The sequence below is a fragment of the Erythrolamprus reginae genome, chromosome 5 (assembly GCF_031021105.1).
Source record: "Erythrolamprus reginae isolate rEryReg1 chromosome 5, rEryReg1.hap1, whole genome shotgun sequence".
NCBI classification, from domain to species: domain Eukaryota; kingdom Metazoa; phylum Chordata; class Lepidosauria; order Squamata; family Dipsadidae; genus Erythrolamprus; species Erythrolamprus reginae.
Genome location: NC_091954.1, coordinates 117,814,492 through 117,828,293, shown reverse-complemented (window position 1 = coordinate 117,828,293; position 13,802 = coordinate 117,814,492). Strand labels below are relative to the sequence as shown.

Below are 13,802 nucleotides of genomic sequence, written 5' to 3'. Positions count from 1 at the left end.
AAGAAAGAAAGAAAGAAAGAAAGAAAGGGATGGATAGTTAAATACATGATAGAACTAAAGAAAGAAAGAAAGAAAGAAAGGGATGGATGGTTAAATAATTAAATACATGAAAGAAAGAAAGAAAGAAAGAAAAGAAAGAAAGAAAGAAAGAAAGAAAGAATGGAAGGAAGGAAGGAAGAATGGGATGGGTGGATGGATGGATGGTCAGTTAAATAGTCAAATACATGGTAGAACTAAAGATAGATGGATAGATGGATAGATAGATAGATAGATAGAGATGGATGGATAGAGATAGAGATAGAGATAGAGATAGAGATAGAGATAGAGATAGAGATAGAGATAGAGATAGAGATAGAGATAGAGATAGAGATAGAGATAGATAGATAGATAGATAGATAGATAGATAGATAGATAGATAGATAGAGATAGATAGATAGATAGATAAGCAGGCAGGCAGGCAGGCAGACAAGGATGGATGGATGGATGGATGGATGGATGGATGGATGGATGGATGGATGGATGGATGGATGGAACTGTCACCAGAAGTTGTAGGTGCTCCATCACTGGAGGTTTTCAGGAACGGATTGGACCTCCATTTTCTAGGGCGGCATAAAGACTCCTGCTTTGAGTTGGACTACTAAACCTCCACGGTCCCTCCCAGCCCTGTGATGCTCTGATTCAATGACCCTCCAAGTTTGTCAACAGCTTCTGAACGGGTTTGGTGTAACGAAGGAAGAAAACCCGGGGAGGCTTCTCACCTCCACCCTCCTCGCCCAAAGCCACATTTCACCTGGTTTAATGGCCCTTAGTCAATCATTGGCTGACGCCTGCCGTTCCTGCTTAATGTTTACCTGGAGGTGTTGGGAAGACTATTAATGTTCCATTTGCAAGAACCAGGAGCAAAGGAGGGTCACGCAGCCCCAACGCCTTGTAAACCCTTACAAACCCTCGTAATAACCTCTGTTGAACAAGGTGCTGTTGGAAAGGGCTGCGGTTGCAGAGGTGATAGTGACAGGAAACTTGCTGGTTAAATCGAGGCAGCAACCCAGGTTCATTTTCCTGCCCCAAATGTAGAGTTCCTGGAGGACCATTACTACTACAGACAGACATTCGCAACCTGCAATAGGCGACGCTCACCTGCACCTAGGATTTGCCATATTTAGTCTGCCTCACAAGGTGTGTTGATGTTGTTGTTGTTGTTGTTGTTATTATTATTATTATTATTATTATTACTGCATTGCATTGGAATCTTTCAGTCTTGTAGGACCATGGCTCTTGGGTGCGAGAAAACCTTCACTTAGTAGTAGTAATCCAGGAGAAAACAGGAACCCCAGTTAGAGAGGACAAATAACAGCTCTATTTTGCAGTTGTTTTCTCCAAGAGGACTTAACGCAAAGAAAAGGACTCAGAAATATATATATTTTCTCCCCCCATGCAACTCACAAAATGCCTCAAAGCAAATTTAAATTTTGCAACCTGCAAATTTATTCCTTCTTCCTCCTTTTTTTGGGTTGGGGAGTCCGAAGAGACATTTTAAAAATATTTCTTTATTTATACACAGACATAGAAACACAAAACATTTGAAAGCATTGGACATTGTGTGACATACCTGCTTTACAATTCTTATTGTGCTCAATCTCTATTATGTAGCTATCATTATACATATTATACATATTATATATATATTATATATACAGTTTCTATACATTGATCCTACTATGGTTTCTCTCCTTTCTTTTTCCCTTCTCACCGATCCTTTCTTTTAATCCCCAATTTTCTATTCTTTTTTTACTATATTATTGTTGTTGTTGTTGTTGTTGTTATTATTATTATTATTATTTGTTAGATTTGTATTAGATTGGAGCTGGTATCTGTTGTGTGCTCATCATGTGTTGTCGAAGCTCAAGTAGTTGTTGACAGGAAGGATGTTGTAGCTGCATGTAGCAGATACTTTTATGGGCTATCCTTGTCTGTTGCCATCCATTATTCCTCATCTGGCCTTCTGGAGAATAGCTTGACCCCTTCCTCTCTGGGGCAACCCCTCAAATATTGGACCATGGCTATCCTGTCTCCCCTGGTCTTTCTCTTCGCCAGACTGTTCATGCGCAGTTCTTGCAACCTCTCTTGGTATGTTTTAGTTTCCACTCCCCTTATCATCCTGGTTGCCCTGTTCTGCACTTTCTCTAGAGTTTCAATGTCTTTTTTGTAGTGTGGTGACCATAACTGGACGCAGTATTCTAGGTGTGGTCTTACTAAGGCTTTATAGAGTAGTATTAGTACCTCCGTAGTCCTAGATTGTATCCCTCTCTTAATGCAACTCAGGATTGTATTGGCCTTTTTGGCTGCTGCTGCACATTGCTGGCTCATGTTTAGTTGCTGTCCATCAAGACTCCAAGATCCCTCTCACAGTCGCTGCTGTTGAGGGTGGTTTCACCCAGTTTATACGTATGGCTTTGGTTTCTCTTTTTAATCCTCTTTAAGGCCAGAAGGAAAGGGGGGACATGATAGAAACATTTAAATATGTTAAAGGGTTAAATCAGGTCCAGGAGGGAAGTGTTTTTAATAGGAAAGTGAACACAAGAACAAGGGGACACAATCTGAGGTTAGTTGGGGGAAAGATCAAAAGCAACGTGAGAAAATATTATTTGACTGAAAGAGTAGTAGATCCTTGGAACAAACTTCCAGCAGACATGGTTGGTCAATCCACAGTCGCTGAACTGAAACATGCCTGGGACAAACATAGATCCATCCTAAGATAAAATACAGGAAACAGTATAAGGGCAGACTAGATGAACCAGGAGGTCTTTTTCTGCCGTCAATCTTCTATGTTTCTATGCTTCTAAGGCACCCGCAGCAGAAGACTCGTACGTCGGAAACGCCATTCGCAAAGCTGCCTCTTGGAAACCAACAAGGATTGTTGTCCAACCCAAACTGTCCTTCGCTCTGATCTTTGCAATCTGGAGGTCCCTCCAGCATGTTTGTCCAGGTAATCTCTTCTTCCGAGAGGCTCCTGGGTGTAGTTAACGTTGACCTCGGTTTCCTCCGTGGTCATTCTGGTTTTTTAATGTGTGGGATTTTGACCCCCAGCTAGCAGGGATGGTTGGGGAATTCTGGGAGTTGGAGTCCAACCGTGTTAAAGTTGACAAGATTGAAAAACTTTGGATATAGGCTAAAATGAGGGTGGGGGAGCTGTGTTGGGGGTTCCTGGCCTGGGCTTAGCAGACCCACATTATCAAAGTTTTCGTGTTAAGTCAGAGAATGTTTGGTTGTTCCAGAGTTGTGATGAATTGAGACTTTCCTTTCCTTCCTCTTTGCTTTTCTCTTCATCTTTCCTTTCCTCCTTTCCTCCTTTCCTTTCTCTTTCCTTTTCTCTTCATCTTTCCTTCCCTTTCCTTCCTCTTTCCTTTCCTCTTCCTTGGCATGGCTATTCTAGTGAAGACAAGGACCAGGGAAGACATGATAAGCAGTCTCCCAATACTTGAGCGGCTGCCCCAGAGAGGAGGAAGGGGGTCAGTCTGTTTTCCAAGGCACCCGAAGGCTAGACAAGAAATAACAGATGGAAGCTGACCAAGGGGAGATTGAACCCGGAAATAAGGAGGAACTTTGTGAAGGTGAGAACGATCAACCAGTGGAAGCGAAGTTGCCTTCAGGAGTTGTGGGAGGTTCATCCCTGGAAGCTTTGAAGAAGAGACTAGACAGCCATCCATCAGAAATGATGTAGCGTCCCCTGCTTGGGGGTTTGTCTAGATGACCTACAAGGTCCCTTCCAACTCTGTTAATCTGTAAGTGAAGATTAGTCCATATGATTGTGTTCCCCATTGTTCCCATTGTGAAAGTTGGACCTTCAAAAAACCCCCAAAACTCGCTTGAGCTGCGGTGCCAGAGAAGGCTCCCGGGTCTTCCTCAGATGCTGAGGGTGACCGACAAGGAATCCCTGGTTTGCAACACACAAAGAGATGTCACCGGAAGGCAAAAATCACAAAGTTGTGTCTCCGTCATTTTGGCTCTGTCACACAAGGGGGAATTCGCTGGAGAAAGCAGTGACGCGGGTCAAAGGAAGCGACGCCTCCAAAGAACAAACGGCATTCCTGCTATTTTCCCCCACCAGAGATAGACTGCCTCTGTCCGTGGAGGCTCTCCTTAGCAATCATGAGAAAGTGGAGGGTGATGCCTCCCCCCTTTGAGGCGAAGGGCTTTTCCCAGCTGATCCAACGCAAGTCTTGGGATGCTGAAGAATGTCGAGGGTCCGTTGAGTGAAGCCCGGCTCCATGGGGTCCTGAGTTTAGGTCTCTTGCCTGAATTTATTACAGGGATTTACTGGTGGTCTCTCCTCCAAATGCCAACAAGCTCTATGGATGCTTAGTTTCCCAGCCAGGCAAGGCTGGTTTGGAAGCTAAACACTGCCCCCTGCTGACTGGGAATGGGAATAAACTGCATCTAAAAAAGCCTGGAGATTGGATTGGCAAATAGATGATTGATAGAAAAATGGATGAATGGATGGATGGATGGACGGACAGATAAGAAGATGATAGACATATTCTCCAAAGCACCTGAGGGCAGGACAAAAAGCAATGCATGGAAACTAGCAGCCTAGAACTAAGGAGACATTTCCTGACAGTGAGAACAATTAATCAGTCTGCCTCCAGAAGTTGTGAATGTTCCAACGCTGGAGGTTTTTAAGATGTCGGATAACCATTGGTCTGGAGAGGTTGGACTAGAAGACCTCCAAGGTCCCTTCCAACTCTAATAATAAATAGAATAGAATAGAATGGAATGGAATGAAAGGGAAGGGAATGGAGATGGGGATGGAGATGGGATAGGATAAACAGGAATAGGAATAGGAATAGGAATAAAAATAGAATAGAATAGAATAGCAGAATTGGAAGGGACCTTGTAGGTCATGTAGTCCAACCCCCCGATCAAGCAGGAATCCCAACACCATTTCAGACAAATGGCAGTCTCAAGGTTGGATCTCTCTTTGGTCAGCTTCCATCCATTATCTCTTATTTGGCCTTCGGGTGCTTTGGAGAATAGCTTGGCTCCCTCTTCTTTGTGGCCACCCCTGAGATACTGGAAGGCTGCTCTCATGTCTCCCCTGGTCCTTCTTTTCATTAAACTAGCTACCGTTCTTCATATGTTTTAGCCTCCAGTCCACTAAATCCTCTTGGTTGCTCTTCCCTGTTTCTAGAGTCTCAACCTCCTTTTTGCATCGTGGCGACTAAAACTGGATGCGGTACTCCAGTTGTGGTCTAACTATGGCTCTCTTCGCTTCTCTTCTCTTCCATTCCTTATTTTCTCCTCTCTTCTCTTCTCTCCTCTCCTTATTCATTCCTTATTCCTTGTTATGTTCCATTCCATTCCATATATGACAGATAGATAGATAGATGGGTGGGTGGGTGGGTGGTTAGAGAGAAAGAGAAAGAAAGATGATAAAGATAGGTGATAGATTTAAAAATAGGAGATAGATGATTAATAGATAGATAGATAGATAGATAGATAGATAGATAGATAGATAGATAGATGGATGGATGGATGGATGGATGGATGGATGGATGGATGGATGGATGGACAGATAGTTAATTAGATAAATAGACAAATAGACAAATAGATAGAATAGAGGATGGGGCAGCTGGGAAAGGCGTCTTCCTTGCCTTCCTGTCCAGTCCCATCTGCACCCCTCCCCCTCTGTATTTCAGCCTTCCAGACCAGCTGTGGGCTGCGAATTCTCCGGAAGGTGAGCTGATATGGGTATTTTGTTTTTCTTGATTATGGTGGTTATTAGTGGTACATGTGGTCTGATAGTTCTTTTGATTTTGAGCAAGAAGATATTATAGAAGTCATCGGCAGTGTTACAACCAGAGAATAGAGTTTGCCAGTCAAGAGTTGAGGGGACATCATCTATGAGTTTATAGTTGGCTTTTTAAAAGTTGTACTTGGGTGTCGCATTATTAAGGTGATGCTTGCAATGGTGTCGATTGAGGCCGAAGTCTATCATGCTGTGGTCGCTATTGGAAAAGGGCTCTTTTATTTGTAGTCCATAAGTTGCTTGGCAACTGGCATGTACTTACAACAGTTGTGGCATCCCAGGATCACGTGATGCCCTTTTGCAATCTTCTGACCAGCCAGATCAATGGGAAAAGCTGGATTCACTTAACAACTGTGTTACATAATTAATTATTAACTGTGTTAGTTAACTGTGTTAATAGGCTTAGTTACTGTGAAATGGAGGTTGGACTAGAAGACCTCCAAAGTGCCTTCTAGCTCTATTCTTGAACCTGAAACTAACTTACTGTAACATCTGCAGCGATTCGCTTAACAACGGTGGCAAGAAAAGGTCGTAAAATGGGACAAAACTTTTCTTAACCATTTGTCTTATTTAACAACTGAAATTTGGAGCTCAGTTTTGGTCGTAAGTCACTGTATTTTTTTCTGGCTCATAAACATCTTCACTCACAATCCCCCAGCTGGCATTCCGAGCGGCAATCAAGCAATTAAGCAACACAACACGAAAGTGAGATTGTGATTTTGCTCTTGCATTGACTAATGGGAAGCGCACTGCAAGGCTGCCCTGGTGTTGGTGTGTGTGGGGGGGGGTCCCCTAAAAATCCAAGTGCTTCCTAAGATGCCCATTGCCAATCAGTCTTCCCTCTAATTTTTTTTTGGGGGGGTGGGCGGAAAAGTATAGTGTCTGAGCGGCAGGCCCTTCCGGAGTGGGCGGCACAGAAATAATTAATTAATAAATAAATAAATAAACAAATAAACAAACAAACAAATAAAAACCCCACCCTGTTTTGCCTCAGAGAATTTCAAAATAAAATACTATACTGTGTGTCTATAACAGTGAGCTCATAATAGGGCAACTCTATCAATATCAAAATGCCACTTAAATAGTTGAGCTAGTTTCAAACTAGATTTTGATTTTCTTTCTCTCTTCCTTACTCCCATTCTTTTTCTTTCTCTTTTCCTTCCTCTCTTTTTTCTACCTGTTTCTCTCTCTTCCTCTCTTCCTCTCTCTCTCCTTCCCTCTCACTCTTTCCCTCTCGGCTTCTGGGCAGGTTTGGAAAACTCTGAGTTGATGATGATTTTTAAGTGAGCGATTGCTCACTGCTCAGCTTAGAGGGAACTATGGTGCCAATGCAATGCAGTGATTCCATTTTCTTGTAAAATACTTTGCAGTTGCGTTGGTGGTGGAGAGCAGCAAAGGCTCCATTCGTGGTATTTCTGGTGAGTGCCAAAGCTTTCCAAAGATTCAAGACGATCCAATCCACGTTGCTTTGCTTGGAGTTGAAGCAGACGTTTGTTTTTGTTTTTAATTTGTTTACTATTTTTATTTATTTTTGTATCCCGCCTTTCTTCGTTCTGGAAATAACAAAAAGCAGCAAATGTTATCAAATGCTTCTTCCTCCTATTTCTACGACGACAACAACCCTGTGGGGTCGGTGTTGGATGGTGGGGGAGGGACTGGTCCAAACTCACCTGCATTTCATGCCTAAAGTGTTCTGTCTGGCCGGATCAATTACTCAGAATAATGACCCAATCCATGCTTGAATTCAAAAACTATCATAGCAAAGTCTATTTTATTATATTCTAGCCAACACAGCTCTAGGCTGGATCAACAGAGGGAGAGAATCAAGATCACGTGAAAGGTTAATACCACTTTATAAGGTCTTCGTGAGGCAACACTTGGAATACGGCATCCAGTTTTGGTCCCCACTGCAAAAAGGATGCTGAGACTCGAAATAATGCGGAGAAGAGCATTTTTCTTCTCTTTCCTGCTCCAGGTTCTGCCTGTCGTTGCTGCTCCTGCTGCTCCTTCTGGCTCTGCTTGGCTGCTGCCTCCGGTGCTGGTTGGGGCGGCCCAGATGTCCTGCGGCCCAGAACTCCCTTGTGGTCTTCGCTCTGGGGGAAACTGAGTCAGTTCATGGTGGGTTTCAAGTCTGGGGATCAGAGAAACGCTGATTTGTGGCTGAGTTTTGTTGTGATTCAGCCTGAGGCTCCTCAGGGACCGGCTGGAGCTCTGCTGGATCCATGCCCAGAGGAGGAGGACAGTGACCAGGAGGGGAAGGACCAGGCAGATGGGGGAGAGGAACGTCAGGAGGAGGAGGAGGGAGAGCAGCCTGAGACCCCCGGGGGGGCCTCTCCCCAGCTAGTAGCCTGGATTCATTGGATGAAGACGCACAGGCTATAATAGACATGAGGCAGAGAGGTGCAGCTCAAAGAAGGGGCCAATTAGAAAGGTATTTCCATCCCTGAATTGGCAACAGCTGGGTTTGGGTGTGGTTCTCCTCAGCAGGGTTGAAAAGGCAGGCCCGCCCTTACAGTCTTGTGGAGAGTTATCAACTGGGAGTCCTGTGACCTTGCTTCAATTCTTGGCGTCTCTGATCTTGGCTTGTGGCCTAGAAGCCTGGAAGACTTGGGGGAGGCGTGGGTTTTATTATCTCCAGGGAGGGAGAGTAGAGTCATTTAGGATTTGGCCGGCTTATAAATATAATAAATGTAATAAATTAAATTTTTGTATTTTCAGGGAGTGCTGAACCCCCTTGGATACTGGCCCGGAGGCCCCCATCCCACCTGCAGACCCCAGGGTGGAGTCCTGAGGGGCCCAGTTTGAATACATGGGCATGGAATGGATCATTGCAGCCTCCACCCTATGAAGAGCTCATGAAGCCAGGAAGAACTGTGGATCTGAATTCGAGATAGGATGGTTTTCTCCACTAGGGCCTGGCTAAGAAGTCCCATTTTGGAGATGGATATAAAGCAGAAATTTGGCCCTTTCTAAAGCTTGCTCAAGTAGTCAGCTTTGGGGAAAATTTATATTAAAATATATCTCACTAGCTCACCCGTGCTTCGCTACAAAACTATGTGATGTGGGCTTGATAAATGGACACTTAATGCTTGAAAATTAATGAGTAGTTTAAAAAGGAACTGCATTATTTTGTTAGAGATGGTAAGCTACGTTTGTGTTACAGATGAAGACAATATTTGCACAGCATAAATAAAGAGAAAAACGAATATAGACTGTTCACTGGGGAAGAGCAATTTCGTTGTCTTAAATCTGTGACTTGGTTTTCAACTAACTTTTAGCCTCTGGATCCAAAAATGACCACAGTTTTTAACTTTCAACTTTTTAAGCTACAGGATACCCTCAAAAGTCATACAAATTGTGCATATAAAGGAAAAATTTACCAAATAAGCTATTTACAAAAAATAATTTTATTCATACAAAGGCTATTATAGTTACTGCAAGTCAAATTGTGTTCATATAAATGGTTTTTTATCTAATGGTAATTATACATATTGTTCTGTCGGGCTCTCTGGTAGACTCCTCCCAGGTACAAATTTCAGACACACACACACGTTTGAAAATTAAAAACAATGTTCTTTATAATGAAAATTCCCTTAAACCAAACCCTCTTTTGGTATAGCAAAGAGCACTCATCTCCAAACAAACTGGTAATTTGTACAAGTCCCTTATCAGTTCTGTGATACTTAGCTTGCAGCTGTGAGGCAATTCACAGTCCTTCTTCTTTCATAAAGTGACACACACTTTGCTCTGGTTTAGTTTCAAAGCGGGGAAAAATCAGCACACAAAAGGTCAAAGTCAGTAAAGCAGTCACGAAACACAACGATCAGATAATCCTCCACAATGGCCACAGGCTGCTCTTTATAGCAGCCTCACTAATGACCACAGCCCCACCCAACCACAGGTGGCCCCATTTTCTTTGATAATAATCTCTCAGTTGTTGCTGCCTATGCATCGCTCTCCGCATGTGTGGCTGTATCATTAACTCTTGTTCTGAATCCAAGGAGGAGCTAGATAATTGATCTCCTTCTGAGCTGTCTGCCCCACTCTCCTCCTCCCTGTCACTCATGTCTTCTTGGTCAGAGGAGCCTTCATCAGCAGATTCCACCGGGGGCAAAACAGGCCTGCAGCATGTGGATGTCTCCCCCACATCCACAGTCCTTGGGGCAGGAGCTGGGCCAGAGCTAACCACAACACATATTAAGGTTAAAATTTTCGCTTATAGCGTTTTCTGGAGTGTTTAATCTGTGGACCTTCTCGCTTGATGCTCCAACAATAGCCAGCCCATCCTATGTCCATCCCATCTACCTTTATACCTCCGTGACCTTCAAATCTCGGTGGAATCGTTCACCCTGCTCATCACTGACTGCACCAAGATTTTCCAGGAAGTGAGCAAGATGGCTATGTAAAAATTGCAAAAAATTCCTTTCACTTTTAACTATTCAATGCTATAAACAATTTTTATCAATATATCTTTCATATTTTTCAGGGTATAAGACGCACCTATTTCTAGCCCTAACCAAGTGCTAATGATGTTCCCAGCTCTTATTATTTATTTATTTTATTTATTTATTATTTAGATTTGTATGCCGCCCCTCTCCGAAGACTCTTACCCATTTGCAAGCTCTTTCATTGTTTCTCTCTGCCAAGAATGATTTCCAAGCCCTAAGTCTTTGCAGGGATTTTTTGGGATTGTTCTAACTTGCTCCAAATAAGTTTCTTTCCAGCCCTAACCAGGTGCTAACAATGTTCCCGGCTCTTACCGGCTTGCAAGCTCTTTCATTGTTAGTCTCTGCAAAGAATGTTTTCCAAGCCCTAAGTTTTTGCAATTTTTTTCCATTACTCTTCTTGCTTGATAATGATGTTCCCAGCTCTTACTGGCTTGCAACCTCTTTCAATGTTACTCTCTCAGAATAAAGTTTTTTTAAAGCCCTAACCAGGGGATAAAATAATGTGCCGAAGCTGACCAGACTAAGGACGCTGGCCAGATGAATATCTAGTAAGCAGATTCTTTTCCATATTTTCCTCCCCAAAAACTAAGGTGTGTCTTATATTCCGGTGGGTCTTATACTCAAAAAATACGGTATATTCATCTTATGCCTTCCCAGCTGGGTTTTGTGTGTGTAAACTTATTTTCTAGGGTTTCCCAGCGTGAGATAGAACAACTAGGTAATATCACCAGTGCTAGAAGGGAAGAGGAGGAAGAAAAGGATTCCGGGATCCTTGGGACTCAGAGAGTTGTTCGTTTGTTCCCTTGAAGACATTTTATTACCCATTCTGAGTGATAGAAGGGTGAGGGTTGGAAAAAAGGAAAAAGCAAAGACAGAGAGCTAACAAATGTTAGAACGTTTGGGGAGGAAATGTCAGAGGATCAGTCATAAAAATAAAAATAAAAAAGGAAGGGAAAGAAAAAGAGTTACCTAAATAAGATTACCAGTATGATTTGATGTATGCTATGTAAATATAATTTGTGTAATAGAAAATAAGCACTGTTAAGAGTTGTAGCACAGGCACATTGCAAATTGTCCGATCTTTTTTAAAATGTCTTTTGTGTTTGGTTGTTTCTGTTTTGTGTATTATAAATAAAGTTTATTTTTAATTTAAATTTTTTAAAAGGGTGAGGGTTTGTGGAAAGAAAGAGGAGGAGGAGGGGAAGGATTGTAGGGTCCTTCCTATTCTCTGAGTTTAAGCAAATCCCTGCAGTCATTAAGTGAAACGTGTGGTCACTAAGCAAATCCAGCTTCTCCCATAACTCTGCTTGTCACACGCCCCCTGGGAAAGTCTCAAATGGAGGTCACGTGACCCCAGGCAGGTCACTGAAACCTCCATAAATCCCTTTGCAAAGTGGTCGCAAGTATGAGGACTGGTTGAAAGTGGTTTTTTTCCTGTGCTGTTGTAACTTTGGGGTGGATGTTCAATGAATGGTTTGCAAGTCAAGGAATCCATTCTGTCGAATTGGGGCAGGAGGTAAATTGCCCAGATGAATTTGGATGTCAATGTCTTTCCTAACAGGGAAGTTATTGAGACACGAAGTAGGTTAATATAAACCAGTTTGCAGCCCACAGCTTCAAAAAACAGGATCCAGCCAATGCAAAGTTTATTCCAACATGATTAGATAATCTGGGTTTTTTAAAGGAGCTGCGTAACCAAGGCAACAAAAATAAATTCAGAGGTAAGGAACACTGTGATCCATATGTATTTATTCATTACATTTTTTTAAGCTAACAATATCTTGTGCCTTTCTCTCTCTCCCTTTGAGAAAACAACATTTCTGAAATAATACAAGATGCGTCCAGGAAGAACAAGAATCCTGAAGAAGAAAACAAATCGGCATTCTCAAAAAATTGACACCGTACGCTTGATTCTTTCATTACAAAATCAGGGTTTGAGAAGGGAAGTTTGAATTCACGTCGAGGGAAACATGCTGGCAGTGTTCACACGTAGGAGCTAGACCCATGTTAACAAGCCCCATCTGTTGAGTTTTCAGCACACGATGTACAAACAGATTCATTTTTTTATTATAGAAATAGAATCAGATGAACCTTGGAGGTCTCCTAGTCCAACCCCTGCTTAGGCAGGAGACCCTACATCACTTCAGACAGATGGTTATCCAACATCTGCTTAAAAACTTCCAGTGTTGGAGCATTCAGGGGACACAATCTGAAGTTAGTTGGGGGAAAGATCAAAAGCAACATGAGAAAATATTATTTGACTGAAAGAGTAGAAGATGCTTGGAACAAACTTCCAGCAGATGTGGTTGGTAAATCCACAGTCACTGAATTTAAACAGGCCTGGGATAAACATCTATCCATCCTAAGATAAAATACAGGGAATAGTATAAGGGCAGACTAGATGGACCAGGAGGTCTTTTTCTGCCGTCAATCTTTTTCTATGTTTCTATGTTTCTATGTTTCTATGTTTCTATGTTTCTATGTTTCTACGTTTCTATGTTTCTATGTTTCTATGTTTCTATGTTTCTATGTTTCTATGTTTCTATGTTTCTATGTTTCTATGTTTCTATGTTCTATGTTTCTATGTTTCTATGTTTCTATGTTTCTATGTTTCTATGTTTCTATGTTTCTATGTTTCTATGTTTCTATGTTCTATGTTCTATGTTTCTATGTTTCTATGTTTCTATGTTTCTATGTTTCTATGTTTCTATGTTTCTATGTTTCTATGTTTCTATGTTTCTATGTTTCTATGTTTCTATGTTTCTATGTTTCTATGTTTCTATGTTTCTATGTTTCTATGTTTCTATTTTTCTATGTTTATATGTTTATATGTTTATATGTTTATATGTTTATATGTTTATATGTTTATATGTTTATATGTTTATATGTTCTATGTTTCTATGTTTCTATGTTTCTATGTTCTATGTTTCTATGTTTCTATGTTTCTATGTTTCTATGTTTATATGTTTATATGTTTATATGTTTATATGTATCTATGTTTCTATGTTTCTATGTTTCTATGTTTCTATGTTTCTATGTTTCTATGTTTCTATGTTTCTATGTTTCTATGTTTCTATGTTTCTATGTTTCTATGTTTCTATGTTTCTATGTTTCTATGTTTCTATGTTTCACAACTTCTGGTGGCAAACTGTTCCACTGATTAACTGTTCTCCTTAGTTCTGAGTTGCTTCTCTCCTTGTTTAGTTTTCACCTATTGCTTCTTGTCCTGCCCTCAGGTGCTTTGGAGAATAGCTTGACCCCCTCTTCTTTGTGGCAACTGCTGAGATATTGGAAGACGGCTATCCTGTCTCCCCTGGTCCTTTTCTTTCTTTCTTTCTTTCTTTCTTTCTTTCTTTCTTTCACTTCCTTTCTTCCTTCTTTCTTTTTCTTTGGAGAATAGCTTGACCCCCTCTTCTTTGTGGCAACTGCTGAGATATTGGAAGACGGCTATCCTGTCTCCCCTGGTCCTTTTCTTTCTTTCTTTCTTTCTTTCTTTCACTTCCTTTCTTCCTTCTTTCTTTTTCTTTGGAGAATAGCTTGACTCCCTC

At 41.6% G+C, this 13,802-nt stretch overlaps 1 protein-coding gene across 4 annotated transcripts; it reads left to right on the top strand.

Moving 5' to 3' along the window:
- The first annotated feature begins 865 nt into the window (after window positions 1–865).
- On the top strand, window positions 866–9,149 carry TMEM207 (transmembrane protein 207). 4 transcript variants are annotated; one of them, XM_070754185.1, is made up of 7 exons: window positions 866–1,176; window positions 2,845–2,986; window positions 3,434–3,611; window positions 5,697–5,734; window positions 7,177–7,224; window positions 7,782–7,924; window positions 8,525–9,149. In XM_070754185.1, exons 3-6 carry the CDS (start codon window positions 3,557–3,559, stop codon window positions 7,911–7,913), a joined length of 273 nt encoding a protein of 90 aa, XP_070610286.1. In that variant the 5' UTR covers window positions 866–1,176; window positions 2,845–2,986; window positions 3,434–3,556; the 3' UTR covers window positions 7,914–7,924; window positions 8,525–9,149. The 4 variants fall into 4 exon arrangements, 3 of the variants coding, with proteins under 3 accessions (XP_070610286.1, XP_070610287.1, XP_070610285.1); XM_070754186.1 differs by lacking the exon at window positions 3,434–3,611 and having other exon boundaries at window positions 7,782–7,913; XM_070754184.1 differs by lacking the exon at window positions 3,434–3,611.
- Window positions 9,150–13,802: the final 4,653 nt, after the last annotated feature.